The sequence below is a fragment of the Bolinopsis microptera genome, chromosome 11 (assembly GCF_026151205.1).
Source record: "Bolinopsis microptera isolate Bmic1 chromosome 11, MBARI_Bmic_1.0, whole genome shotgun sequence".
Classification (NCBI taxonomy): domain Eukaryota; kingdom Metazoa; phylum Ctenophora; class Tentaculata; order Lobata; family Bolinopsidae; genus Bolinopsis; species Bolinopsis microptera.
Window position 1 is genome coordinate 1287439 of NC_087082.1, and position 25953 is coordinate 1313391.

The 25953-nt window shown below is 40.8% G+C and overlaps 3 protein-coding genes across 4 annotated transcripts in view; all 3 read right to left on the reverse strand.

Moving 5' to 3' along the window:
- Window positions 1-25953, reverse strand: part of LOC134823126 (titin-like) — a 97356-nt gene that overhangs the window by 71324 nt on the left and 79 nt on the right. The window lies entirely within an intron of this gene.
- On the reverse strand, window positions 180-3722 carry LOC134822735 (coiled-coil domain-containing protein 93-like). 2 transcript variants are annotated; one of them, XM_063833972.1, is made up of 8 exons: window positions 3590-3722; window positions 3388-3408; window positions 3063-3142; window positions 2544-2720; window positions 2254-2320; window positions 1960-2059; window positions 1578-1784; window positions 180-1074 (listed from the first exon to the last, which is right to left on the reverse strand). In XM_063833972.1, exons 1-8 carry the CDS (start codon window positions 3639-3641, stop codon window positions 663-665), a joined length of 1116 nt encoding a protein of 371 aa, XP_063690042.1. In that variant the 5' UTR covers window positions 3642-3722; the 3' UTR covers window positions 180-662. The 2 variants fall into 2 exon arrangements, with proteins under 2 accessions (XP_063690042.1, XP_063690043.1); XM_063833973.1 differs by lacking the exon at window positions 3388-3408.
- Window positions 3659-25807, reverse strand: LOC134823130 (coiled-coil domain-containing protein 93-like). Its single transcript, XM_063834477.1, has 7 exons — window positions 25725-25807; window positions 24653-24766; window positions 24204-24324; window positions 23789-23927; window positions 23091-23262; window positions 19012-19099; window positions 3659-3888 (listed from the first exon to the last, which is right to left on the reverse strand). The coding sequence occupies exons 1-7, from the start codon at window positions 25800-25802 to the stop codon at window positions 3659-3661; spliced, it is 942 nt and encodes a 313-aa protein (XP_063690547.1). The 5' UTR covers window positions 25803-25807.

Sequence of the window (25953 nt, forward strand, 5' to 3'; positions counted from 1 at the left end):
TTTTCTGAATCTGGTGTAGTATCATTGCTTCATTGGCTTTATTGAAATGATGAATGGCCCAAACATAACAACGATGTAAGACCTAAAAGTGAACAGCAGCGTTTATAAATTCTCTTAACATGATTTCATTTCTGAATTTGCTCTGGAACCACTAAGTCAGAATTAAAAGAAACAATTTCAGTCATTAAAACATTCATAAATCGGTTTCAAAATTACAAAATAGTGATTCAAAATCCAAGCATAAAAAATTTATGTTCTCAATATACAACACGACATGTTTCACTTTGAGACTAACGTAACCTGCTAAAGAAATGAACATATCATCAAGGAAAAAAAGCATGTCGAAGGTTTAATCTAGCTCGTGATCTTTGCTCCAAATGAATATTTCAAAATTTAGGTTATAAGCCAAGATTGAATTTTATCTGTAAGTGGTCAACACAGTTATTATGGACCAGTTATTTACATTACCAAAACATGAATGATGTCATATAGAGCAGATAACAATTCCATCTAAAATTGAGCACTATTTCGCCGCCCGCAGCAATTAAATGACTAACACTGCGGCTGTTAGTCATTATAACAGCCACGATTTAAATTCACAAGAAAAATTCAACAAAATCACAAAATCAAAAAAACTTAAAAGAATATAAAAACAGATCACATTAAAACGAAGAATTGTTAATCCCCATTTCCTTGCACTTAGCAACCAACATCTCAGTCTTTTTACACTCATCCTGAAACTCCTGAACCACGGAGTGATACCGCCTCCCCTCCTCCACCAGCCTCAAATACTCATCATTCAGTTTATCCTTGTTTGCCTTCACGTCCGCTCGTTTCTTCTCGATTCCCACCTTGCTCTGCTTGGCCCCCTCAACCAGCTGCTCAAACTGCTGGAGGAACATGAAACCGTTTTCAATGTTCACGATAGCTTTTTGGAAGCTCTCGTTGATAGAGTTCAGTCTGATCAGGTGTTTTCCCAGGTAGGTTTTAGTGTCGCTGAGGTTGTTGAAGAGGGCGTAGAATTGTTTGGTCTCCGTGTGGACTGCCCCGGTTTGTTGGTGGAGCTCTTCAAACCTGAGGGGGTTGGGAAATCAGGAGGGAATCAGGCGGGAATCAGGCGGGAATCAGGCGGGGTGTGCCGGGGGGGGGGGGGGGGGGGGGTGGGAACAGGCGGGAATCAGGCGGGGGGGGGGAATCAGGCGGGAATTACTAATTATACGTCATATGATCTGACCCCTAATAATCGGGGGCCCCCCTTTGTCGTGCAGCCAATCAGGGGCGGGGGGGGGGGGGGGAATCAGGCGAACAGTAGTAGATACAGTACAGTAAAACCAGGATATAACGTGACCCGATTTATCGCAAACCCCGATTTACCGTGGCCTTTTTCTTACCCAAACTCCTCGATAAATCGGGGGTTTACTGTGAATGGGACTGGAAATGCCATGTTTTCTGTTAACATTCTGACAATATCAACTTGATTATTATTTGATGTTATTGTTGAAATAAAGATAAAAACTATAGTCAAAGATAACTCGTATCGTTGATAGATTCTTAAATAAATAAGCTGTCATTCTTACCGCTTCTGATACTGAAGGAGTTCAATTCTCGTAGGAATTTCATCAACTTGCCGCTGTAAGGCTGATATAGCGTAGTTCTTCTTTGCTATTTGCAACCGTAACTTATCTAACTTGGTCTTATCCTTCTGGTACTGTTCCTGGACTATTTTAGTTCTTTTGTCCTTTTCTATTGTTTCTATTTTCTCTGTTAACTCACTCATCTTCTCTCTGGGCGGGGTTTTTGTTAATGGTTAGTTTTTTAAATACATCACAGTAGCGATGATGATAACAAAAATTATTCATCATTGAACTTACAATTAACCATATTTTTTCAGCCTAGAAGTTATGATATTAATCTATCTACAACAGTAATTCATTTGAAGTGCAAGTGTAGTGGTGCCACCTGAAGTCTTTAACTTTCTCCTTGCACTCCTTAGTAAACGTATCCTTCTCCTTCATTATCACATCATAAGTTCCAACTAGTTTCTCAACTTGCTGTGCCTCTGGCGGGAAATACTGATCATAATAATGACTCGGAGCATCTCTTGCAATTAAATTATTCGGTGAATAACATAGGAAGCCGTGAGATATCACTCATACAAGATCGGCTACATTGAAAAGTAATGCAAAACGCCGCACCCAAAATGTGACAGTGAGCGCCTAAAATGTGTCAGTAAATAAGGATTGAGAAACTAACCGGCCGAGGTGATGTTCATGTTCTTCTTGTGTGCCTCCTCCAACTCTGCTATCTTCTCGTTAGCTACCTGTTAGATTGTTGTAGGTTTATAACCTATTTGGAACAAATATTTTACGAGTATTACCCGTTAATTAGATTGTCACGGTTACAATACGGTATATGAATTTCATAACCTTAATTAAATTTCTTGAAATTATCTTATTTCTTGTCAGTTGTTAAAGAGACATGATTTGAGAACCAGTTTATTATCTTAGGTCTAACATCAAGGATCACCAGGAAGGACCATATACCTCTATCTTGCTGTCAAGTCCATCTATTTCCTCAGAAATAGACCCGTAGTTTGCCCTCATCTCAGCCATAGTAACAGATGATTTAGAGAGTATTTCCTGTACACTTGTTATCTGAGAGTTCAGGGTCCGGATAGCTCTGTCTTGAGAGTTTATCAGCGCTTCTCGCTTGTTAACTTCCTGTATTAGTGGGGTGTTAGCTCTATCTGGAGAGTTTATCAGCGCTTCTCGCTTGTTAACTTCCTGTATTAGTGGGGTGTTAGCTCTATCTGGAGAGTTTATCAGCGCTTCTCGCTTGTTAACTTCCTGTATTAGTGAGTAAGTGAGGGTGTCTATGGTAATAGTTCAGAGCCCAACTCTTATCTAACTTCTTATTCTGACCACACACATCTGAGGAAAAAACCTCCAGATCAGATAGAGTTTGGATGGGAGACTTCTGTAATTTATACCTAACTAAGTAACTAATAACCTAGAACTTAATTTGATTACCCTAATTATTACCCTAATTACCCTAATTATTACCTCGTTTATTTCAGCCTGTTTCTCCTCGTACTCGGTAGCTACTTGTGTCATTTCACTTGTTTTAGTTTGCAGAATAGCACCTGTAAGGATAGAATAACTAGTTCCGTGAGTCCACAATCTCAGAATATCAAGAGGTACAGAGTTTAGTTTCACAGATCACAGGCTTGAAGTGTGCAAGAACTAAGAAAGCTACGCAGAAATTTTTAAATCGACGGAAAAGTAGTGTTAACCGTACAATTGAACAGCAAGAAAAGTGCTAGAAAACAGCGCTTAAATAGAAGTGTGCAGCTCTTAAACAGAGATTTATATGGGGCTTACAACTTACGATAGAAGGTCGATCTTTTTCCTAATGATATTTCGGTTTGAAGCGAGTTTCCAGCCCTTTGATTCATGTTTTTGAACACATTATTTTCTATTCCATATCGATTACCGATTAAAATCACAAATTGCGGGTGCAGTTACATAAGCAGTACCCTACAAGCTACATTATACATCCTGATTGCGGTTGCTATGGTGGCAACACCTACCGATATTAGAGGAGAGGTTAGATTTAGCTCCGGGAGCAGGAGCAGAGGACATGTTGTTCAGCAGTGCTTTTATGTTACTCTCATCCACCTGCTTTCTCTGGTACTCCTTCTCCCGCCTCTTCTCCTTCTCTTCCGCGGTTCCAGGAGGATTTTACATATAATAACAATTGCTTTCTCTGGTACTCCTTCTCCCGCCTCTTCTCCTTCTCTTCCGCCGTTCCTGGAGGATTTTACATATAATAACAATTGCTTTCTCTGGTACTCCTTCTCCCGCCTCTTCTCCTTCTCTTCCGCCGTTCCTGGAGCATTACACAGGATTTTACATATAATAACAATTAAATTATAAGTCCACTATCGTGAACCGTCATAATTGTGAACAAAGCAGTTGAATAGGTTAACAAATTATGAAAACATTCTCAGTTTTGTTTGAAATCAGGGCCTTAATTAGGAATAATTATTTGCCTTCAGTTTTAACTTCTTACTGTTTGATCTATCCCAATATTTAATAAATAAACAGTTATCACAAGCAATAAGCAATACCCAATGCTTCGTTAGAGTCGGAATTCGGATTCTCTAGAAAAATCGATTAGAAAAAAATATAATTATGGTGATGAGCTCTTTTTCTAATCCATTTATCATACAAAATATACAGGGTGGGCCAAAAGTCAGTACCCATACGTTGGCCTTAATAGCTCCGCCGTATATTTTGACCCCTAATGGTCTTTGACTCCGAATTTAAAGGATTTATAAAGGACCAGTCCTTTTCGCATACAATCTTTATTTCCCTTTAGCGGTTTCGTTCGAACCATTAAACTAGATAATTTTTGTTAATAAGAGCAACCCTAACTCTAACAGAATCATGACCTTCCCTTGAATACCCACTAAAGATGTTGTCTCTCTCACTCTCTTTTATTGGAGCATTCTTCTCAGTGTTAGAGGTTGGATCATTAATCCATCACGCATCTCACATTAGAGGCCCGATTACTGCAACCACTCTTTCGGGCTGCCTGCCTGCTGTGTCCATGGACCACACAAATCATTCGTTGTCCATTTATGTATTTATACACTATACAGGGTCCTTTGTAGCATAGTTTAGACAATTAGGCTATTATGATGCTAAGTTTTAACCAACGAGAGCAACCTCTTCGATGGCAGGTAGGTTTCTCTCTGCATCATTTGGGCTTTTGCATATTTATACAGGGTCCTTTGTAGCATAGTTTAGACGATTAGGCTATTATGATGCTAAGTTTTAACCAACGAGAGCAACCTCTTCGATGGCAGGTAGGTTTCTCTCTGCATCATTTGGGCTTTTGCATATTTATACAGGGTCCTTTGTAGCATAGTTCAGACAATTAGGCTATTATGATGCTAAGTTTTAACCAACGAGAGCAACCTCTTCGATGGGAGGTAGGTTTCTCTCTGCATCATTTGGGCTTTTGCATATTTATACAGGGTCCTTTGTAGCATAGTTTAGACAATTAGGCTATTATGATGCTAAGTTTTAACCAACGAGAGCAACCTCTTCGATGGCAGGTAGGTTTCTCTCTGCATCATTTGGGCTTTTGCATATTTATACAGGGTCCTTTGTAGCATAGTTCGGACAATTAGGCTATTATGATGCTAAGTTTTAACCAACGAGAGCAACCTCTTCGATGGGAGGTAGGTTTCTCTTTGTAGGATAGTCCACCAGTGGAGCGAGCTGCCAGTTTGAGTCTTACTACTTTCCTCACCTGCTCATGTCCCAATATGCAATAATATTAATATTACTCATATTAATACCCATAACCTCGATATATGCTAAGTTAAAAAATGACATTACTTGTACCTGGTTCAGTTTAGACAATTAGACTATTATGATGCTAAGTTTTAACCAACGAGAGCAACCTCTTCGATGGCAGGTAGGTTTCTCTCTGCATCATTTGGGCTTTTGCATATTTATACAGGGTCCTTTGTAGCATAGTTTAGACGATTAGACTATTATGATGCTAAGTTTTAACCAACGAGAGCAACCTCTTCGATGGCAGGTAGGTTTGTGACATCTTGGTTTTATTCATTTTTGCTTGAGGTCTGACTTTAGGATAGTAAGTAGAATGCTACCACTTCTGCTAAGCCCAACTATCCCAGATACCACTTAGGGGACCCCCAATTATTAGGGGTCCCTCGGTGATCAGATCATGTCACCAATTAGTGACGTATAATTAGTGATGTGATCCTTCAGTAGAATTTAATTGTAGATTTCACACATACACACACACAGATTTATTGAGATTATTACTTAAGATATTTATAAGTATAATCACTGTTATTGTTAATTAGCGGACTAACATCGCTCGCTCGCTTTTCCCATTCATTCACGGCCTACAAATAATTTATTATTGGCGAATGAATTTCCCAAGGGTTTAAGATCTTAAAAAGTTAAGAACAGCTGCCCACGCGCTACAGCTTGAGTTAGGCACTAGGCAGTGATTACAGTGATAACTGTTGATTGACCCTTCCAGATCGTAGAGGTCTGCAACACATGCTCGATTTGCACATGCATTGTTTTTATCTCTCTATAACTATAATAATAAAGTAATAAGCAATTAAAAGTTATGTCCGTAGCCCGCTCGTCGCACGTGCATATTAATTATGAGTAATTAAACTTGCATGTTGTAGCATATTATTATATATTTTACCAAAACTCATAATTGGGTAGAGTGGACCGTTGCCAGTGTTTCACAAAACTCGGAGCCAAAACTGGATCATAATAATAAATTGTGATAAAGAGCATTACTAGAGCTACTGTTCGTAGTAAGGTTCGGTTCTCCTCTATACTACATAGGTTTTGGACTCGAGGCTTCCCTCTGGTAATGCGATCTCGGAAGGCAGGCCTCCCCTTTGCAACACAATGTCGGAAGCGGGAGCTCTCGATATAGGTACGTATCGAGAATGACTCGGACCGAAAATGTTCTAAGTCAAAACTTTTTCAAAGTTTTCTGGAAATCACTTTTCTCCACGTTTCATGCTACCATGTCCATTATTATCCGAAAAAATTTGTTCGGTTTTTTGAATTCCGCACTTTGTCAAAACATTTTTGATTTTTCAAAAGATTTGAGTTAAAAAGGGAAGAAAAATATGCATTTCTAGATTTTAGAAATACATTTTTTTGAAGAAATATCTGGCAAAAATCCGGCAAAATTTTCTGAAACCGGATATTGAAGCCGGATATCCGGCCGGATCCGAATTCAGCCGGATATCCGGTCGGTTCCTATTGGTGTGTAATACCATTATAGTACGTGGGTTTTCAATTCTTCTATTGTGTTATATAATCAGTAATGTTGCCCTGTTCTGCATCTTAAACCAAAGGCTAAAGCATGATTTTCTATTAAATTTGCAGCTTTAGTTCGAAATCTTTTACTTCTATTTGCTATGATTGTTGGAAACTGTAAAGCGCCCGCTGGTGGATGTACTACATATCCTACTCGCCTCGCGGGCGGAATTCCGTATAGCACTCAGGCCCTCCGGGCTATACAGGGATATGTCGTCCTTGGGCTGTGCGCCCTCGAGGACATATATTATATCGCAGCGCGGGCGCAGGCGATGTAAATTTCCGCCCGCTAGGCTGCGTGGATATATATATATATATTATGATTGGCTACTGGGACACGTCATACACACGGTTGGATTGTTAATTCGGTTGAAGTACCTTTACATCCATTATCACCATAATCTGAACATGATTTATTAAAAATTTGCAATATCGAAAACGAAAAATCTGAATAAACTGAAAATTTTAAAACTGAAAGCTGCACTCAATTGATGGAAGGCAAAAATTTACTCATAACTAGCAAGGTAATAACTACAAATGAACAGCAGATTTATAAATCTGCTGATAAAAATTAGATAAAAGACATGGTAACTGATAAGAGTTTGAAATTACACGTAAGCAGATAAATTGTCTAAAATTTTTGTCTCAAATCAAGTTTATAGTGCATCATGAATTTAGGCTTGTTCGATCAAAGTTATATTAGGAGATATTAGGAAAATAGTTCGGTCGGCCGGAAGGGAGTCCAGACTGAGTGTGGTGTGGAGGCAGGATCACCGAGAGACTCGAGATGCTTGTGAGAGTAGTGTACTCATCTAACCGCCATCCAGTATGTGCCACCGGTAGAAATACATATATTATGATTGGCTACTGGGACACGTCATACACACGGTTGGATTGTTAATTCGGTTGAAGTACCTTTACATCCATTATCACCATAATCTGAACATGATTTATTAAAAATTTGCAATATCGAAAACGAAAAATCTGAATAAACTGAAAATTTTAAAACTGAAAGCTGCACTCAATTGATGGAAGGCAAAAATTTACTCATAACTAGCAAGGTAATAACTACAAATGAACAGCAGATTTATAAATCTGCTGATAAAAATTAGATAAAAGACATGGTAACTGATAAGAGTTTGAAATTACACGTAAGCAGATAAATTGTCTAAAATTTTTGTCTCAAATCAAGTTTATAGTGCATCATGAATTTAGGCTTGTTCGATCAAAGTTATATTAGGAGATATTAGGAAAATAGTTCGGTCGGCCGGAAGGGAGTCCAGACTGAGTGTGGTGTGGAGGCAGGATCACCGATATATATATATATCTACCACTTAATACTAGATAGAGCTGTAGTAAGTGTATTGTTGTATCAACTGTAGAATTGTCCCAACACAATTTTATTTCCACCTAGCTTTTGATGATATTCATAATTTTTGTCAATAATTTCTGAACCTTTATAGACTATAGAGGTGCATCATTTTGATATTTCCATGCTAAGTTACTAAGTCTCGATTGAATGACTTAAATTTACCGTTTTTGGGTATATTATATTGTTTATGTCGAAGTGTGTGGTAAATGATGTAGTTTATTATTTATAGCTAAGAATGGGAAGATACTTGGTTCTTGTGGTTCTTGTCATCTGTGCTAAGCTCCCACTATTATCAGGTAAGCCATAAGATAGAAGTTAATCATAATTAAATGTTATTAAAGATTAAACTTGGTCACTGAATTCTGAAGCAGCGCGTGAGCGCGCTGATTCTTTCGCAGAGCGAGTATATCCGTAGCTGACTGATATATATTATCTTGATAAAGTGAAATATGTACCGATTTACAGGAATGCATTGATAATAACATCATGATCTTGTTTTCAGGTGAATCTGTAGAGTACACGCTTATCCAAGAAACTGGGACCAATAGTAAATGGGCTGACGGAGTTAGGAGCGGTGCATATTTCTTCACCCTTATCGGGAGTGAGGATGAAACAGACCCACACGACTGCGCGGCAGATCGTGATAAAGGTTCCGTAAGTGAGTGTTCTTTTGAAGACAGTATCGAGATCGGGAAGCTGAAGAGGATGAGGATTAAAAACAAGAGCGATGACATCTGGGTGGTGGTTGGTATGGACGTGAAGATAAACGGGGTTTTGGCGGGGTCTTGGAAAGGATACGTATCAGTCGGACGTTCCTTAACTATTTCGTTCACTTTTCCTAGATCTGTCTACCCGATAGGTTTGAAAGCCAGGACATATTTATGTTTAAAATCAATAAACAGTATTTTCGGGGATTCGCGATTGAAATACGCGCGAAACACAACCATTGGAAATGGCGAATGGCGATACAACCACCGGCCATTGAAGTGAAACCTTACTCAAACATTATCCACAGAGCCTTTTTACGCTGGCATAGCTCCATTCTGTTCAATTTTACTCCCTTACTTCACCTCAACTCAGATATCTGGTAGATTTATACTCCCAAACTTCACCTCAACTCAGATATTTGGTAGATTTATACTTCAAAACTTAATGCAAAAACACGAAAAGTTCCCCTCGTTCATACCGGCTGGTGTTTCAATTTTTTATGGAGCGATTTAATAAGGTTTTCATAAAAACATGTAATTATTTGCCTGCAGCTTTAACTTCTTTCTGTTCAATCTACCCCTATTATTTAATAAATAACCCGTGAACAGTCAACACAAGCAATAAGCAATACCAAATGCTTCATCAATGCCGGATTCCCGAGAAACATCGATGAAATATCGAAATCCATAAAATTATAAAACAAAAAGTGGTTGACTTTGCCTCAATTAAGTATTTACACTGCACTCTGCAGAGAACATCCCAGCACCAAAACATACACAGATGACCTACACAACAATGTAGAGCTATTAGGCATCATGTAGCCTCCAGGCTCGACAAACCCCGACAAACCCCGACAAACCCCGACAAACCCCGACAAACCCCGACAAACCCCGACAAACCCCGACAAACCCCGACAAACGGGGTTTGTCGGGGTTTGTCGAGGGGTTTTGCCTCGGGCCCACCGGCTACATGAGGCCTTCTTGTATAGTGTTTTTCCACGTAAAGCTTGATGACTCCGTCTCGGCTTTTTGTTGGGAGACTCAACAAAAAAAAGAAAAAAAACAAAAAAAAGCCTCCAGGCTCGACAAACCGGAAACCCCGTCAAACCCCGTCAAACCCTGACAAACCCCGACAAACCCTGACAAATCCCGACAAACCCCGACGTGTCAAGATATGTCGTATCATGTCGGGCCCACCGGCTACATGATGCCTGCTATTACAATGTGGTAACATTGTGCTCCACAACCTCAGATTTAATAGTCTTAACCTCCCCACCTTGTGACCTCTGTCCAGCCACCGCTGTAAAGAATATCTCCGACACCCTGGCTACAGGCCGGCGAGCCAGAACCTTCTGAACATATCGAGACAGGGTATCATCGTATAGAAGAGGGTTTATCACGGAGTTGATGGGCAGGATGATGATAGAGAAAGTGGAGTACCAGGAGGAGCCGTCCACTACCAGGTAGTAGTGGAGCAGGCAGGTGGAGATAAAGGGGATCCAGCAGAGGAAGTCGGTTACAATGATGAAGGTTATTTTGCGTTGTACTGCTCGGTTGCGTTTTGCAAAGATGTTGTCGCGGGATTCCCCTTGGATACGTCTTGAGGATATGAGGGTTTTGCAATGTATGATGATGTAGGATATCGTGATGACGATAAAGCAGATGAAGTTTGCGATCAAGACACACCAAGTGAATCCACTTTGTGGATCTGACGAGGTTACGAAATACTTGAACAAACAAACCCCATCGTTTCCAAAAAAGTGAAGCTTCCTAAACGTAACACCACCGTAATCCTGAGTAAACATGTCTCGTATCAGAGCCATCACATTGTGCCAGGAAAGCGAGCTGCCTTTCTTCAGTCTAGGATAGTAACTTCTCAGAGCTATCACATTGTGCCAGGAAAGCGAGCTGCCTTTCTTCAGTCTAGGATAGTAACTTCTCAGAATGTCACATTGTGCCAGGAAAGCGAGCTGCCTTTCTTCAGTCTAGGATAGTAACTTCTCAGAATGTCACATTGTGCCAGGAAAGCGAGCTGCCTTTCTTCAGTCTAGGATAGTAACTTCTCAGAGCTATCACATTGTGCCAGGAAAGCGAGCTGCCTTTCTTCAGTCTAGGATAGTAACTTCTCAGAGCTATCACATTGTGCCAGGAAAGCGAGCTGCCTTTCTTCAGTCTAGGATAGTAACTTCTCAGAATGTCACATTGTGCCAGGAAAGCGAGCTGCCTTTCTTCAGTCTAGGATAGTAACTTCTCAGAATGTCACATTGTGCCAGGAAAGCGAGCTGCCTTTCTTCAGTCTAGGATAGTAACTTCTCAGAATGTCCATGTGAGCTTCCTTGGAAGGAGCACCAATAAACAGGGTCACACCCGGATAGTACAACCCGTTAACAAAGAAATCTTCAAACACATCAAACAGAGGAATCACTGCTACGATAACAGAACTAGCCAACACGAGGGTAGCTATGGTGAGGAGATATGAGATGTGTTTCAAGTTGAAACTGAGGTAGTTGATGAGTCTTCCCACGGTGAACACCCTGGTTAAGCTCAGCACCGTCATGGAAGAGAGGGAGAGTTGGGATCCCATTGTGCTTATCACACCCAGAAACGAGCACTGAGAGCTGGAGAGCCAGTCAAACAGATTGGTACAGTAGCTATCTTGAGTTAGGATGTTTGCAATGGAGATGAGGAGAAGATATGTCCCGACCATTAGGTCTCCCAGTGAGATGAACATTATCATGAGTTTATTTAAGAGTTTGAGCGCGCAATTTTGTCGCTTTAAAACTATCAGAGATCGGATTATAATGATGAGGTTGAGAAACACAGCCATGATACCGATACCCCACGCAAACATCTCCAAAAGTAGACTGTCAATGATTTTCTTCCCCTCAAAGCACTCATCAGAGAAATCAGCACAGTCGTACTTCCCATCAAGTCGACTACTTACTGGCAACAGCTCACCAGTTGTGTTGCACCTGAAGTGGTTCACACAGTTCACCTCATCAGATAAATCTCCACAATCATCCATCAAGTTACACACCTTGTCGTGACCCACACAGAAGCCGTTGTTACAGGGAAAGAGATCACTGACAAAGCTGCCCTGGTGTTGTCTAACGATAGTTAGGTAGTTGTTGTCAGACAAAGTCATCACTCTCCGGTCAACCCCACTGTCACAGGAATCATACTTGACAGGTTTCAAAATACAGGAAACATTCTGGCACTGGTCCAGGCAACTCAGGTAGACGTACATTTCTCCATACACGTGCCTGCAGTCTATGGTGTGGCTAGCGTTGGGTAGACTAAGAGTCATAGCAGGGACTCCGAATGGTTTATCTAGTGGTACAAATTCTACCGTGTGCGTGCCCCCGAGCTGGCGGTTCAAATCTCTCAGACCAGGAAGAATTCCGATCAGCATTTCATTTGGAGATAACCTATGAGTGACTTTGTCCCAAATGATAGGTTTGTTCCGGGACACTTTACACACAAACTCCTCTTCAGCACAAGAACTAGCCTTATCGCAGAGCAAGGGGTACTCAACGTAGGTTTGTGATTCATTTGAACAAATGAAAACGTCTGAACAATCAGCTGAAGGATCGAAATATCTCCTGGACCATCCAGATCCACACTGTTTCCACAAGTCCGGATTTTCGTCCTCCCCGTTCAAGCAATCCTCCTCCCCGTCCATGACCCACCTTAGAGGTACCGGGAACGCAACCCTCGTTGAGTTCAATGAATATCGTCTCTTACAAGTCATATTAGTGAGAACAGTACAGGAAACATCCTGCTCATCCCCAGCTTCGTCGCAGTCCCGGACCCCATCACAGAACCGGTGCTTGTGAATCTCACACCCACCTTCTGCTGTGTAACATGCTGATTCTAACCTGTCATCACACAGAGTTGTATCCTGGCACAGAGCATACTCTGTGACTAAAGTCTCGTAACCCCCAACTTTACAGACCAGAGGAGATGGAAGGGTTGCTGAGCAGTTCAAATGATCTTGATAGTTGGAGCAGACGGTGTACAAGTAGTTTGGAACAGTACAGGAGTTATTGGTGGTGAGGACCAGCTCCTGACCGTGTAAGTACTGAGCGGAGTTAGTGCAGGTTCCCCTGGCAGTTATCTTGCAATATTTCTCATCTTCTCCGTTGTAGCAATCCTGCACACCATCACATATCACTGCAGGAGGAACGTAGGTAGTGTTCCACCAGGGGTACCATCCTATTCTGGTACTGAACCAGTTGTCACACACAACACCGAGAGGAGGGTTCCCCTCGACACAGTCAGATTCATCCTCGCACAGGTAACAATCACAGTATCCATCACAAACACTGTCTTGGTTAAGGTACCCGCCACTGTACTGACACACAGTGGTATTAACAGGACATTCTGCTTCATCCTGGACAGTGTTCACACAGTTCAATTCCCCGTTACAGGAGAACTTCTTCACTGCATCAACCCCTCCCCTATGTTCCACATACCACCCATAATTCCTGACATAGTTGACCCAGCTAGAGCAGATGTAGCTGCCACAGAGCATGTCCCCACCCTGCTGGACCAGGTTCTCCTGACAGGTCTGGTGTCCGCACACCTGGTAGTACCCTGGATCATGAGGACAGAGACTGGAGAAGAGGTGGACTTCACAGTTGTTGAGGTGGAGCTTGTAGTAGGTGTTGGAGTGGGTGCAGCGGTAGGTTAGGTCTCCGTCATCACAGACGATCTTTATAAACCCTCCCACTTCGGATAGTTGACAGTTGTGATCTGAAAGAAGTGGCTCTTAAAGCTTATTGAGGTATTGCTGCTTTTCATTTTCTAATACTATCATCTAGAGAGCTACAGAGATAACGGAACAACACATTTAGGAGAAGGTATTCAGTATTCACCTGAGTCAAGTTCTGGAATCCAAGCGACAGCGAGACCTCTGCAGTTGTTTTGATTGTTGAACATAAGGAGGATCATCGGTATCAAATTCCTCAGCATCGCTTAAAGTCTTAATATGGTTTTAATGCCAGTTCGTACACAAAAAAGTAAGACAACTGTTGAAAGATAACCAAAACCGACTATTGATATGTAATAACAGATGCAGCGAAACAAGTTGAGTGCAATTTTAACCATGTGAATTGATTATTATAATATTCTGATAGTAATAACATTATGTTATATCAGTTATATACCAGTTTTATGTTATTGACATAGATGATAGAACTGGTATATAACTGACATTCGAGGAAAATTGTCCAGACGTCACATTTGATAGAATATATTTCTAATATGCTATATGGAATTCTATATTTCCGAAATGATATAAAGAATTCTAATCTAAAACAGGTGTGAAACTGATAATTCAATCCACAATCTTCTCATAGCACATTTAAAAACCATATTATCGTGAATGATATACCGTGACCCAGAAGTTGATCTTGGAACAAAGACAATTGATGTTTAGTAATAAAATGAGGCTCCAAATACAGCAGTACAGGGCGTGTCCATAAAAACGAATACAAAAGCCTGGCGAAGACAACCCTTAATAGACCGCAAATACAGTTGAAAAAGTACGCTCAACTCAATGTAAAATAAAAGGTGGCTGTTTAGCCTTAGTACTAGTACCATCATCGAATACCAACGTTTTACCATCGAACCAACAACCGAGGTATGTGTATGTTCGGGGAAGCACCGCAGCTGTTGACCTATCGGAAAGATGTTCGCCTCAATTTTAACGCTACAACATAGCGAATGATAATGACTTCCATGTGGGCAGATGGTCGAAATATTTACAACAAAAACAATTGCTGAATATCATAGAAAGTTGAACATCCTGATTTATAAAAGCTCTATATAGTTCGTATTTATTTTTTATCGAGGGAAATGAAGCAAATCAAGCAACTTAGATATCCGTCGATGGTCGCTTAAGGGTCACTTAGGGCATATGGTCACTTCGATGGTCGCTTAAGGGTTGCGTAAGGCAAGGTTAACTCACACTTACGGCACGGTTCCATAAGAAAATTGACAGGATAAAGCGGACTCTGATAAAAGGACTCTATAAAATGTTTGCCCAGATATTTGAGAATATTATCAACGTGACAGCAGCTAAAGAAGATAAGGGATTAAATCAGGTAAACAAGTATCCAGATTCCAGACACGTGGCAAACTATAGCTCTTACCTGGGCAACTTAGGGATTTCACGTGTGGAATAGAGTCCAGGTGGTATTCAGATACTATTGTTTGAAACGGTTAAATCAAACTTTTTGTGATAATCATTCATTTGACATCTGGTGCATTCCTTCATCGTGAAAACTGCAGTGTTTAAATGACTAATGATCTTGAAAGTTTGAAACAGTTCAAAGGCTTTTATAACTTGGGATTTAAAATAAGATGTTGCACACAAAATGATTGTTTAACAAATAATGGGAATTTGAAAGGGACATATGTTTAATGTTTATGAACGAAGAGGTTTGGCGGCATAATGGTTTGCATTGCAGGGTTGAATTTTGGAGTTTAAGTTATTACTTATATAAAAATAGTATATTGATAATCTAATACAGGCGTATATTTAAAAAAATATCAATAGTATAGTATGGTATCGTTAATACTATTCACTTTTGTCACTAATCTACTTTTAGCTTAAAGCTATTCCGTTGGTGGGGCTTTTAGACATCCTTCTCAATCTGACCATATACAGCTATACAGCTTGGAAAAAGTCTTGATCCAGCAGTATTCAGCAGATCCCGAGGGAGATTATCAATTTAAATGAAATTCTACGAGGCATCTCACAAGGCTAATCGATCTCAAGACCCTGTGCCCGAAACTTATAGCTCCTTATATGGGCATCACGTGTCTCCTTATGATGTAATTAAATCTTTTATTTGAAACTCTTCGAAAACAAAGTCGCACAAAGTCGCACCAAGTCGCACTTCATAGACCTCACCTTATTTAAGAATGTCAGTAAACGCTTGTTCATTTAAAAATATGTCCACAAATAATAACAGCTGCTCGGGAAAGACAAAGTAATTACCCACGAAGAAGAGTGCTCTGGTCATTGACCAAGAACTGGTTACCAGTGGAGGGAGTAACCTCTACTGGTAACCAGTTACCAATAACTGGTTACCAGTGGAGGGAGTCACCTCCACTGGTAACCAGTTACCAATAACTGGTTACCAGTGGAGGGAGTCACCTCTACTGGTAACCAGTTACCAATAACTGGTTACCAGTGGAGGGAGTCACCTCCACTGGTAACCAGTTACCAATAACTGGTTACCAGTGGAGGGAGTAACCTCTACTGGTAACCAGTTACCAATAACTGGTTACCAGTGGAGGGAGTCACCTCTACCAGTCTACCATCTGTTAGCTCTTATAACAGATCCTCTGGTCCTCTAATAGGTTTATAACAATGTGAGTTATGGTAAGTATGGTAGTGTGTAACGCATTTAATATAATTTACACTCTATGACTCAACAGTGACTGCCGAATAATTATGAATCACTGAATTTAGTAGTTTACTAATTAGTAAACTTTGCAGTTGTGTTTTAGATCAGAGCAAGCCGATTTGATAACCAGTAAAACATATCATGCTTACAAGATAGCGCTTCTATATAGCTATTATTAAAACTCCGAAAACCCGATAATTACGTCTTTAGGCATAATTAACTGAGCTAACTATGTACATATTGACATACTATTTACATATCATTTAGGAACAAACGAACCGCAAAACCGTGATAGCGTTTACTCAGAGCAAATATCATCCAAACCACAGTGCAATTATACACATGTGGCGAACAGCTATCTCGTGCTCGTAATGTTTACAGACTTTGTGATTATAACATAAAGTATGTTGTCCAAGCGTGGTTACACCTTAAAACACAGTGTCATTTGCTACATAACAGCGTCCATTAGAACACTTTATTCTATAATAGTGTTTAATGTGTACAGATGGAACAAACTCACATACAAACATGTCATAAGTTAAAAAAGCACAAACAAGACGAACTCATTGTTATCCTGTCTCTGGATCCTCGAACACTTTAGTTAAGATTTCAGGTAGTTCACACTAAATAAAGTTGGGTGGGGCGATAGCACTGTTATCTTCAGTTATCCCTTATATGGCACAAGTAGCTGCAACTGATCAGCTCTTAATTGGGCTGCATTAATTGACAGGCCTATAATTACTCATTTTTCAATGACCAATATCTCGATTTTTACTATGATTAGAGCGTAAAGAGAATGCTTCCCGGAATCAGCACAATGAAGAGAACACGATCCTGTTGGAATTTCAAATTTATCTTCCACCGGCAGTCCCTACGATAGCACAATCAGAGCAAATTGGGTACACTGTAGAGTGTAGAACGTAGTATCAGCTAAATAAGAAAATAAGAAAGCACTACGGTACGCTGAAATTTCTGAGTCGTATTATAGACTACCCAGACTGTGAGAGCTCAAATATAAGTCTTCAAATAGACCCGGGATATAAAAGATACCCTGTAAAACAATAAACAGGCTCCCAAGATGAGTGATACTATTCAATAAACCACTCGATCAGCTACCACGTGACACGAGCCAGACATGTGACACGTGACAGACACGTGACACGTGTCTACCACGTGACACGTGACAGACACGTGCCGGACTAAACTTCAACCATTTAAAGGTTCCAAGATATCGATTAACAGTATATTCTGTATGCGTTTAAGGTGCAGGTCACGTGCGTCACGTGCAGGTCACGTGCTAGCACCAGGGTTTATAGAGCAAACTATAATTTTTACGGTAAAATTAAAACAAACGTTATTAATCAATCATAATATTTATTGATATTGTTCGAATATATATGATTCTCCTTGTATACTTTCATGTAATATCCCATTGAGGTTCATGCCACCCCATTTTAATGATATTGACCTGGGCGCGGGTTTACTACTAGTAAGAAAAATATACAACAACAACAACAAATTAAATGAATCTTCGTCGAACTGCTGCACGGTAACAGAAGAAAGTGGATTTTCTGTATCGGCCAACATTCTGTTATGAGAGATCCTTCGTATGTTTAAATTATCACAGCTGTTAGCTGTAGGATCAAATTAGCTCAAATTTTTGGAGAAAAGTGATTTTTATCATACGTGATTGGAAGATTCTTGCCGATTACTGGCCGATTACCGGCCGATTACCGGCACTACCGATAGAGCATTAGTCGAGTAATACGCAATACTGCAAAAGAGCAAGTGTATACAGGCCTTACAGGGTTATTTAAAAAAATCTAGGGTTATTAAAAAGGAAGGTTTGCAGGTTTGGTTCTGCCTGGACAACCTTAATAGAGCAGGTTACCAGGTTACCAGGTTACCAGGTTACCAGGTTACCAGGCATTGCAGTGATTAATAAAAGTGTTTAATTAAGGGGCTCTGACTAGGTGCCCAATACTACCGGGTGCAATGAATTTGATAACATCACAATAAGCACCTAAGCGTTAAAGTAAAACTTTGAGTCTGTAATCTGTATAGCAGCTAATCAATATAGGACTACTTGACACAGTCTGACCTATGTCATGGATGGTGACTGAGAAATAGCTCGTTATGAAAGTTGTGAGGTTAATAATCAATATTCCACAGATGTGAGGAAGTCAGCACCTGCTCATTCAGCACGTCGTAATAAAGAGGAACATTACAGGGTAGCTGGGTACAACTCTTAAATAATAGTCATTGTCAGTGTAATATTGGGGATGTGACGGGAGATATTACAGTTACATACAACATTAATCCATTATAATATTGGGTTAGTCTAGCTTTTGTTATGGGACATATTATGAGAACACTATTAGCCGGCTAATAGCGGGTCGGCACTGTACCTATTGGCAGCTATACTGGCTACAAACATACTCCTTATACACAATGTGTATAATGTTCGTACAGATCATAGGATGTGTATTACACATCCTATGATCTGTACGAACATTTCCAAGATTTGGTGCGTCCAAACACCTCAACCCACCAAATAAAGGACCCAAAGTTTGGGTCCCAAACGGTAATTACTTAACAGATATTCTGGAAAAACTAACCTTTAGATTCAGTTTCGTCGATGTCATCAGCTGCAGTGTATTCCAACAAACTGGCCAGATTACCGTACTCTAGCAGCGTGGACTGTGTCTAAAGGAGGGAGATGTCTGTAAGTTCGCTTATAAGTTAGCGCTGGGTGCACTCTTGGATATGGCCGAGTAACAGCACAGGTGTCTAATACGCACCTAACATGTCGATTAGGTAAGCATACGTTCCAGGATCTACTGTAACCCTCTCTCTATTTGGTTTTGAAATTCATACTTTTCTGACTGTTTGAAAGAGACTCCTAAGTGAATGAAAGTGCTACCATTGCCTTTAAAGATCCTCTGAAGGCCAACTACAACGTACTAGATACAGCTAGATACAGCATATTATATGTACATTGTATTTAGTAGGTACGCTATCAGAGAACCGGACCTAGCCGTCCCTGTATTACCTCATCTGGACAGCATCATTATGGTGATTGTACACATCAAAGTGTATATTTTCATTAAGGTTCATGTCCAAAATGACGATTGAGTAGCAGCGATAAAAATATCATCCCTGACCTTATTCAAAAATAGTAACTCAAAAGGCGTGGTTCCTTATTAACAGTATTCCCAGCTTCATTTCTAATTCTGCTTTGTGATGTCGTACAACTACTCCAACAAAACTCTTTTCGGGATAAACAGCGACGCAGAAAGATACAGTTGGACGGCATGTAACCTCCTCATAATCACCGCATCCTTCATCGGTGACACGACCATCCTTGTTGGGTCGATCAAATACAAAGCCTTTCAGCTTCACAAGATAATTGTGACGATAATCCAACATATTGCAGTTTGTGATTTGTTGCTCTCTGCAATGATTTTGCAGCGGACCATCTCGTTAGCAGTGGAAGCAAGCGAGGAGGGGTTGGGAGCTGGACTGTGCTATCTCAAAGCATATTTTGGGGGCTACACCATGACTGCCAGTGTCTTCCTGATCTGTGCCATGACACTGAGCAAGTACCTGTTATTGAAATACCCTCTCAGAACAGGTCCCTTAACTAGAAAACACGCGCACCAGCTCTGCGCTCTCATGTGGACTGTTTCCCTCTACTTTCCCATTACGTTCCTTCTCACTGATAGACACGATGTTTCCTTTGACTACAGGCAGTATGATTGTGCCTACAACTTCTCTTCTCACCCCTGGAAATGGTTGAAGCCGGTGAGTTCTCTCCTTCTGGGCATCATCCCGAATGTCACCATCATAGTGACCACAGTTCTGTTGCTGAATGAGGCGAGGAAGGTTGCTCGAGGAGAGCGTCTGCGATGGCAGGGTATCATGACAGTTGTGCTAACTGCGGTGGTCTACAGTATATCTGTAATACCTCTCACCGTTTATTATCTGGCAGAGTCTTATGTGGAAAAGAAACCGGGGGATCCTAGCCCGTTTTACACTGACTACTTCAGGATTGCCAGCGCCTTCCTGAACATCAACGTAATGGCAAACTTCTACATCTATAGTCTAACGGTGACAAGTTTCAGGAAGTTCCTGAACAGTAAGATGAGGCTGATTTTCCCTTGCTTCTTCAAGGGTTCAGCACAACAAGGCAGGTTCTCTGGCGATAGGGTACCGGATATCAGAGCAGTAAACCGAGCACCTAGAGTACGACCAGTGGTTACACGGACCAGACCGGGTAAACTGGACAAGGAGACCTAGAGTACGACCAGTGGTTACACGGAACAGACCGGGTAAACTGGACAAGGAGACTGGTGGTTACACGGACCAGACCGGGTAAACTGGACAAGGAGACTGGTGGTTACACGGACCAGACCGGGTAAACTGGACAAGGAGACTGGTGGTTACACGGAACAGACCGGGTAAACTGGACAAGGAGACTGGTGGTTACACGGACCAGACCGGGTAAACTGGACAAGGAGACTGGTGGTTACACGGACCAGACCGGGTAAACTGGACAAGGAGACTGGTGGTTACACGGAACAGACCGGGTAAACTGGACAAGGAGACTGGTGGTTACACGGAACAGACCGGGTAAACTGGACAAGGAGACTGGTGGTTACACGGAACAGACCGGGTAAACTGGACAAGGAGACTGGTGGTTACACGGAACAGACCGGGTAAACTGGACAAGGAGACTGGTGGTTACACGGAACAGACCGGGTAAACTGGACAAGGAGACTGGTGGTTACACGGAACAGACCGGGTAAACTGGACAAGGAGACTGGTGGTTACACGGAACAGACCGGGTAAACTGGACAAGGAGACCAGTGGTTACACGGAACAGACCGGGTAAACTGGACAAGGAGACTGGTGGTTACACGGAACAGACCGGGTAAACTGGACAAGGAGACTGGTGGTTACACGGAACAGACCGGGTAAACTGGACAAGGAGACTGGTGGTTACACGGACCAGACCGGGTAAACTGGACAAGGAGACTGGTGGTTACACGGACCAGACCGGGTAAACTGGACAAGGAGACTGGTGGTTACACGGAACAGACCGGGTAAACTGGACAAGGAGACTGGTGGTTACACGGAACAGACCGGGTAAACTGGACAAGGAGACTGGTGGTTACACGGAACAGACCGGGTAAACTGGACAAGGAGACTGGTGGTTACACGGAACAGACCGGGTAAACTGGACAAGGAGACTGGTGGTTACACGGAACAGACCGGGTAAACTGGACAAGGAGACTGGTGGTTACACGGAACAGACCAGGTAAACTGGACAAGGAGACTGGTGGTTACACGGAACAGACCGGGTAAACTGGACAAGGAGACTGGTGGTTACACGGAACAGACCGGGTAAACTGGACAAGGAGACTGGTGGTTACACGGAACAGACCGGGTAAACTGGACAAGGAGACTGGTGGTTACAGGGACTAGACCGGGTAAACTGGACAAGGAGACTGGTGGTTACACGGAACAGACCGGGTAAACTGGACAAGGAGACTGGTGGTTACACGGACCAGACCGGGTAAACTAGACAAGGAGACTGGTGGTTACACGGAACAGACCGGGTAAACTAGACAAGGAGACTGGTGGTTACACGGAACAGACCGGGTAAACTGGACAAGGAGACTGGTGGTTACACGGACCAGACCGGGTAAACTGGACAAGGAGACCAGTGGTTACACGGACCAGACCGGGTAAACTAGACAAGGAGACTGGTGGTTACACGGAACAGACCGGGTAAACTGGACAAGGAGACTGGTGGTTACACGGAACAGACCGGGTAAACTGGACAAGGAGACTGGCTGAACTGTGCACCTAGAGTACGGAACAGACCGGGTAAACTGGACAAGGAGACTGGTGGTTACACGGAACAGACCGGGTAAACTGGACAAGGAGACCAGTGGTTACACGGACCAGACCGGGTAAACTGGACAAGGAGACTGGTGGTTACACGGAACAGACCGGGTAAACTGGACAAGGAGACTGGTGGTTACAGGGACCAGACCGGGTAAACTGGACAAGGAGACTGGTGGTTACACGGACCAGACCGGGTAAACTGGACAAGGAGACTGGTGGTTACACGGAACAGACCGGGTAAACTGGACAAGGAGACTGGCTGAACTGGTTTCAAAACAGCCTGCACCTCACATTTCTTGGAAATGTGTCGGAACAGAACAACAGCGTGTAAGAAGATATCATGAAGGGATTCTTACGAGTTCTTTAGAAGATAATCTAAGTAAACTATAGGTAAAAATATAATATTAATCATAAGCTAAAATGTACTAATCTTTGTATTCTAAATGGGGAAAAAGAAGAAACATTGTCAGTCAGTCGAGAAAATTGTCAGTCAGGCTATATGGCAGCTTTGTAGATGTTGTGACTATGCTAGTAGTGGTCCCAGGCCAATTCATGTCTCTAGAATCTAAATCACGTACATCTACGAGTTTTCGGACGTTATCTGTATTTTAGAGACAATTATAATCACGAACAATATTTTTCGATTGTTTTCACACTGCTCTTGTATTTGAACATTGATTAAAAGTAGAATTTGAATATTGTTAAAATAATCAATTAATTCTTTAATTAATCCTTAATTTTCAATCTACAATTTTGTTTACATTTCTCACATTGAGAATCTCACTTGTTGCTTGATATTCAGTTTCTTAGCATTGTTGGGTTTCTTATAAATCCGGTTAGGTCTGTGAGTCTCCACAAATCTCTCTAAAGCTATCAGAGCTTGTTCTACCCGCTGTTGTTTATCCTTCTCAGAGGGAAGGGTGTACTCCTTTGTGAACTGCATCTCGCTAAACGACCTGAGAGGACAGTACTTAACGAACAGGAATACACTTGTCATACGTTGTGCGCGGCTCCCCCTGTATCGTTGAAACTCTACAGTGAAACTCTATAGTGAAACTCTATAGTGAAACTCTATAGTGAAACTCTATAGTGAAACTCTATAGTGAAACGACAGAGGGGGTCACGACGTGATACAAGAATACACGGAGTAGGGGTACAAGTGCGTCAAAACATAGTGCGTCAAAAGAATTTTGAATTCTGATGAATAATGTGGGTTTGAAAAAAATCAGGGGGAAATCAAAAATTATAGTTTGATTGTCCAAAAATGAGAAATAGGAAATGAGCTATTAATTAATTTCACTAGCATTAGTGTTTTTTCATGCTGATTTGGAGGCCATTAAAGCATTTGGCCCAGTCAAAAAAGTTTCAGTTTTATATCTTTTACGGTTTTTGCGGAACGTCGTGTTAAAGTTGATGCCGTGGTGTCATTAAAATGGTACGGATCCATATATATCGCCTCGCTTTATATATAGTAAGATTAACCTGATATACTGAGCCATTTCCTCCCTCCTCTCCATAGCCTTCTTAACCAGCCACTGGACTACAGGGAATATCTTGATACAGTCCAACCCCTGGATCTGATGAGGTTGCAGTTCGTGGGGACACTTCATTCGAGGTAACACTAGAAGAGAGTGTTACTTCATTCGAGGTAACACTAGAATAGAGAGTGTAATAACACTAGAATAGAGTGTAATAACACTAGAATAGAGTGTTTTAACATTAAATTGGAATTAGGACGAAACATTTAAGCAAGATTTCTGAATTACCAAATTCAAACATTTCTTAGTGAGTGAATTAGCGTAATTTAATTTTGAGCGATTTGAAAAATATTCATGCACAAAGCAAATTTTCCGGTACAAATCTAAAAACCTATTTTATATTTCCAAAAAGTTCATACCAGCAACGATCTTTTCAGTAAGAGATATTTTCTGTCCAATAGTAGAGTTTTCTTGGTAGAGGAGGTCCACATCTAGGTCCACATTACAAGTACTGATACACCACACTAGTCCTCCCACTACCTACAATTACTGTTTCAGATGTCTTATTTATTTTCTAGCGCTTTGTTCCTTAGTTGAAAAACTAACTTCTTTATCACGAATTGTGTCTCAATTGCATTCGAGTTTGGGTTTCGCTGCATCAATATCAAGGATATTATAAGGCAACACACACAGCGTCAACTGAGTATTCAGCATAATAAGAATTCGATTTACACATGTATTTTGAAAGCTCCTGCTAAAACAAACATTTCGTATCACTTATATGTTTTAAATAATCCCCCTCCAAGCATAATACAATTTTATTGAACTTTAAAACTTTAGGCAATCTATTGTACTGCATTTCTAGTACCTTGTCAAAAGGGGGCAGTGTTGATATCCTGGCTCGGAAGTAACCAGCAGCAAGCAGCAAGTCTATAATCTGACCAAACTTCTCCTTTGACTCTTCATCTTCTCTCAGATCAACCTAATAGGGTACATAAAGACTGCGTTTATTGGTTATATTGTTTTTTATTTTCCGGAATTGCTAATTACGGATAAAATTAATACAAATCCAATTTATTTTCAGACAGTGCTACGTTTAATACCGGTATGTCAATAAATAGCGAATTAATAAAAAACGGCGACAGGCGAAGCGCATAATTCCAGCAATTATTCCGTTTTGATTGATCTATATACATATTATAATAATATATGATATAGCTTTGTTGTGAGCGTCGGCTGACGTTGAAAGAAATAGACAAGTTAGCGGCGATGTTTGTAGCCGCAGTCACCCCAAGATAAATATGTGATTAATCTTACGATTTATGATAGTCATAAAAATATATATAAAATTTATAAACATTATTTTAATCTGCTAGGTGATACTCCCTTGAAGATGGCCGTAAAAGTCGAAACTAGTCAAGTCACAAGCGGGTCGCCTCGAGATACATCGTTTTCATGCTTTCATGACTACCATAAATCATTAAAAAATGTAGCTTTGTTAGTCTATTCCAGCGTTTATAATCTATACAATTCATTGTATGGTTTGGTAATGTTTAGACACTAACAGTTCTAACAGTTTACATATTACTGTTGTACGATAAATTAAAGATCAGTGATAGTCACGTACGACTACGAGGTACACACTAGGCAGCCTTGGTTATTCGTTAATATTGTCTGTGCATAATCGTGTCCTTTTTATAGATTATGTTATTTCTGTAGCTTGAACCTTAGTAAGACTAAGAGCGCTTATTTAGGATATTAATTGTTTCCAAAATCATACAACTCGGACCAACTTATTGGCCCTTTTAGTAATAGCAGTATGTTTATATCATGACATAGTAGGTCTTATTAAGCTGAAATGAAAATTGAAATAGATATTTGATTCAGGAAATGATGAAAAATGAATTATGCCTAGTTTTGATATTCAGTTTTAAAATAACCTTTATTGTCTTTCCACTTTGGTCCTTTATCGAGGCTTTAACATCAATCTCAGTCTTTACTCCCGCGAACAGCGACATTTGTACTTGCTAAGTAAGGAAATTTTTAAATTTTTAAAGTCCATACGAAGATTTAATCTATGGGACAGTATCTTGGAAAGATTACAAGAAACTAATAATAAAACTATTAAAAATGTGTTAACTTTAGGTTTGTTTGGAGAGGCGAATCATA

What these genes read in the sequence shown, in the direction of transcription:
- LOC134822735 (XM_063833972.1), bottom strand. Translation starts at nt 3,641, where the DNA reads ATGTCCTCTGCTCCTGCTCCCGGAGCTAAATCTAACCTCTCCTCTAAT. An exon ending in GACTTGACAGCAAGATAGAG is followed by an intron (nt 2,321 to 2,543) that starts GTATATGGTCCT and finishes ACAATCTAACAG; the next exon opens with GTAGCTAACGAGAAGATAGC. An exon ending in GAGAAAGTTAAAGACTTCAG is followed by an intron (nt 1,785 to 1,959) that starts GTGGCACCACTA and finishes AACCCCGCCCAG; the next exon opens with AGAGAAGATGAGTGAGTTAA.
- LOC134823130 (XM_063834477.1), bottom strand. Translation starts at nt 25,802, where the DNA reads ATGTCGCTGTTCGCGGGAGTAAAGACTGAGATTGATGTTAAAGCCTCG. An exon ending in GAAATGGCTCAGTATATCAG is followed by an intron (nt 23,263 to 23,788) that starts GTTAATCTTACT and finishes CTGTCCTCTCAG; the next exon opens with GTCGTTTAGCGAGATGCAGT. An exon ending in AACTGAATATCAAGCAACAA is followed by an intron (nt 19,100 to 23,090) that starts GTGAGATTCTCA and finishes TCCCTCCTTTAG; the next exon opens with ACACAGTCCACGCTGCTAGA.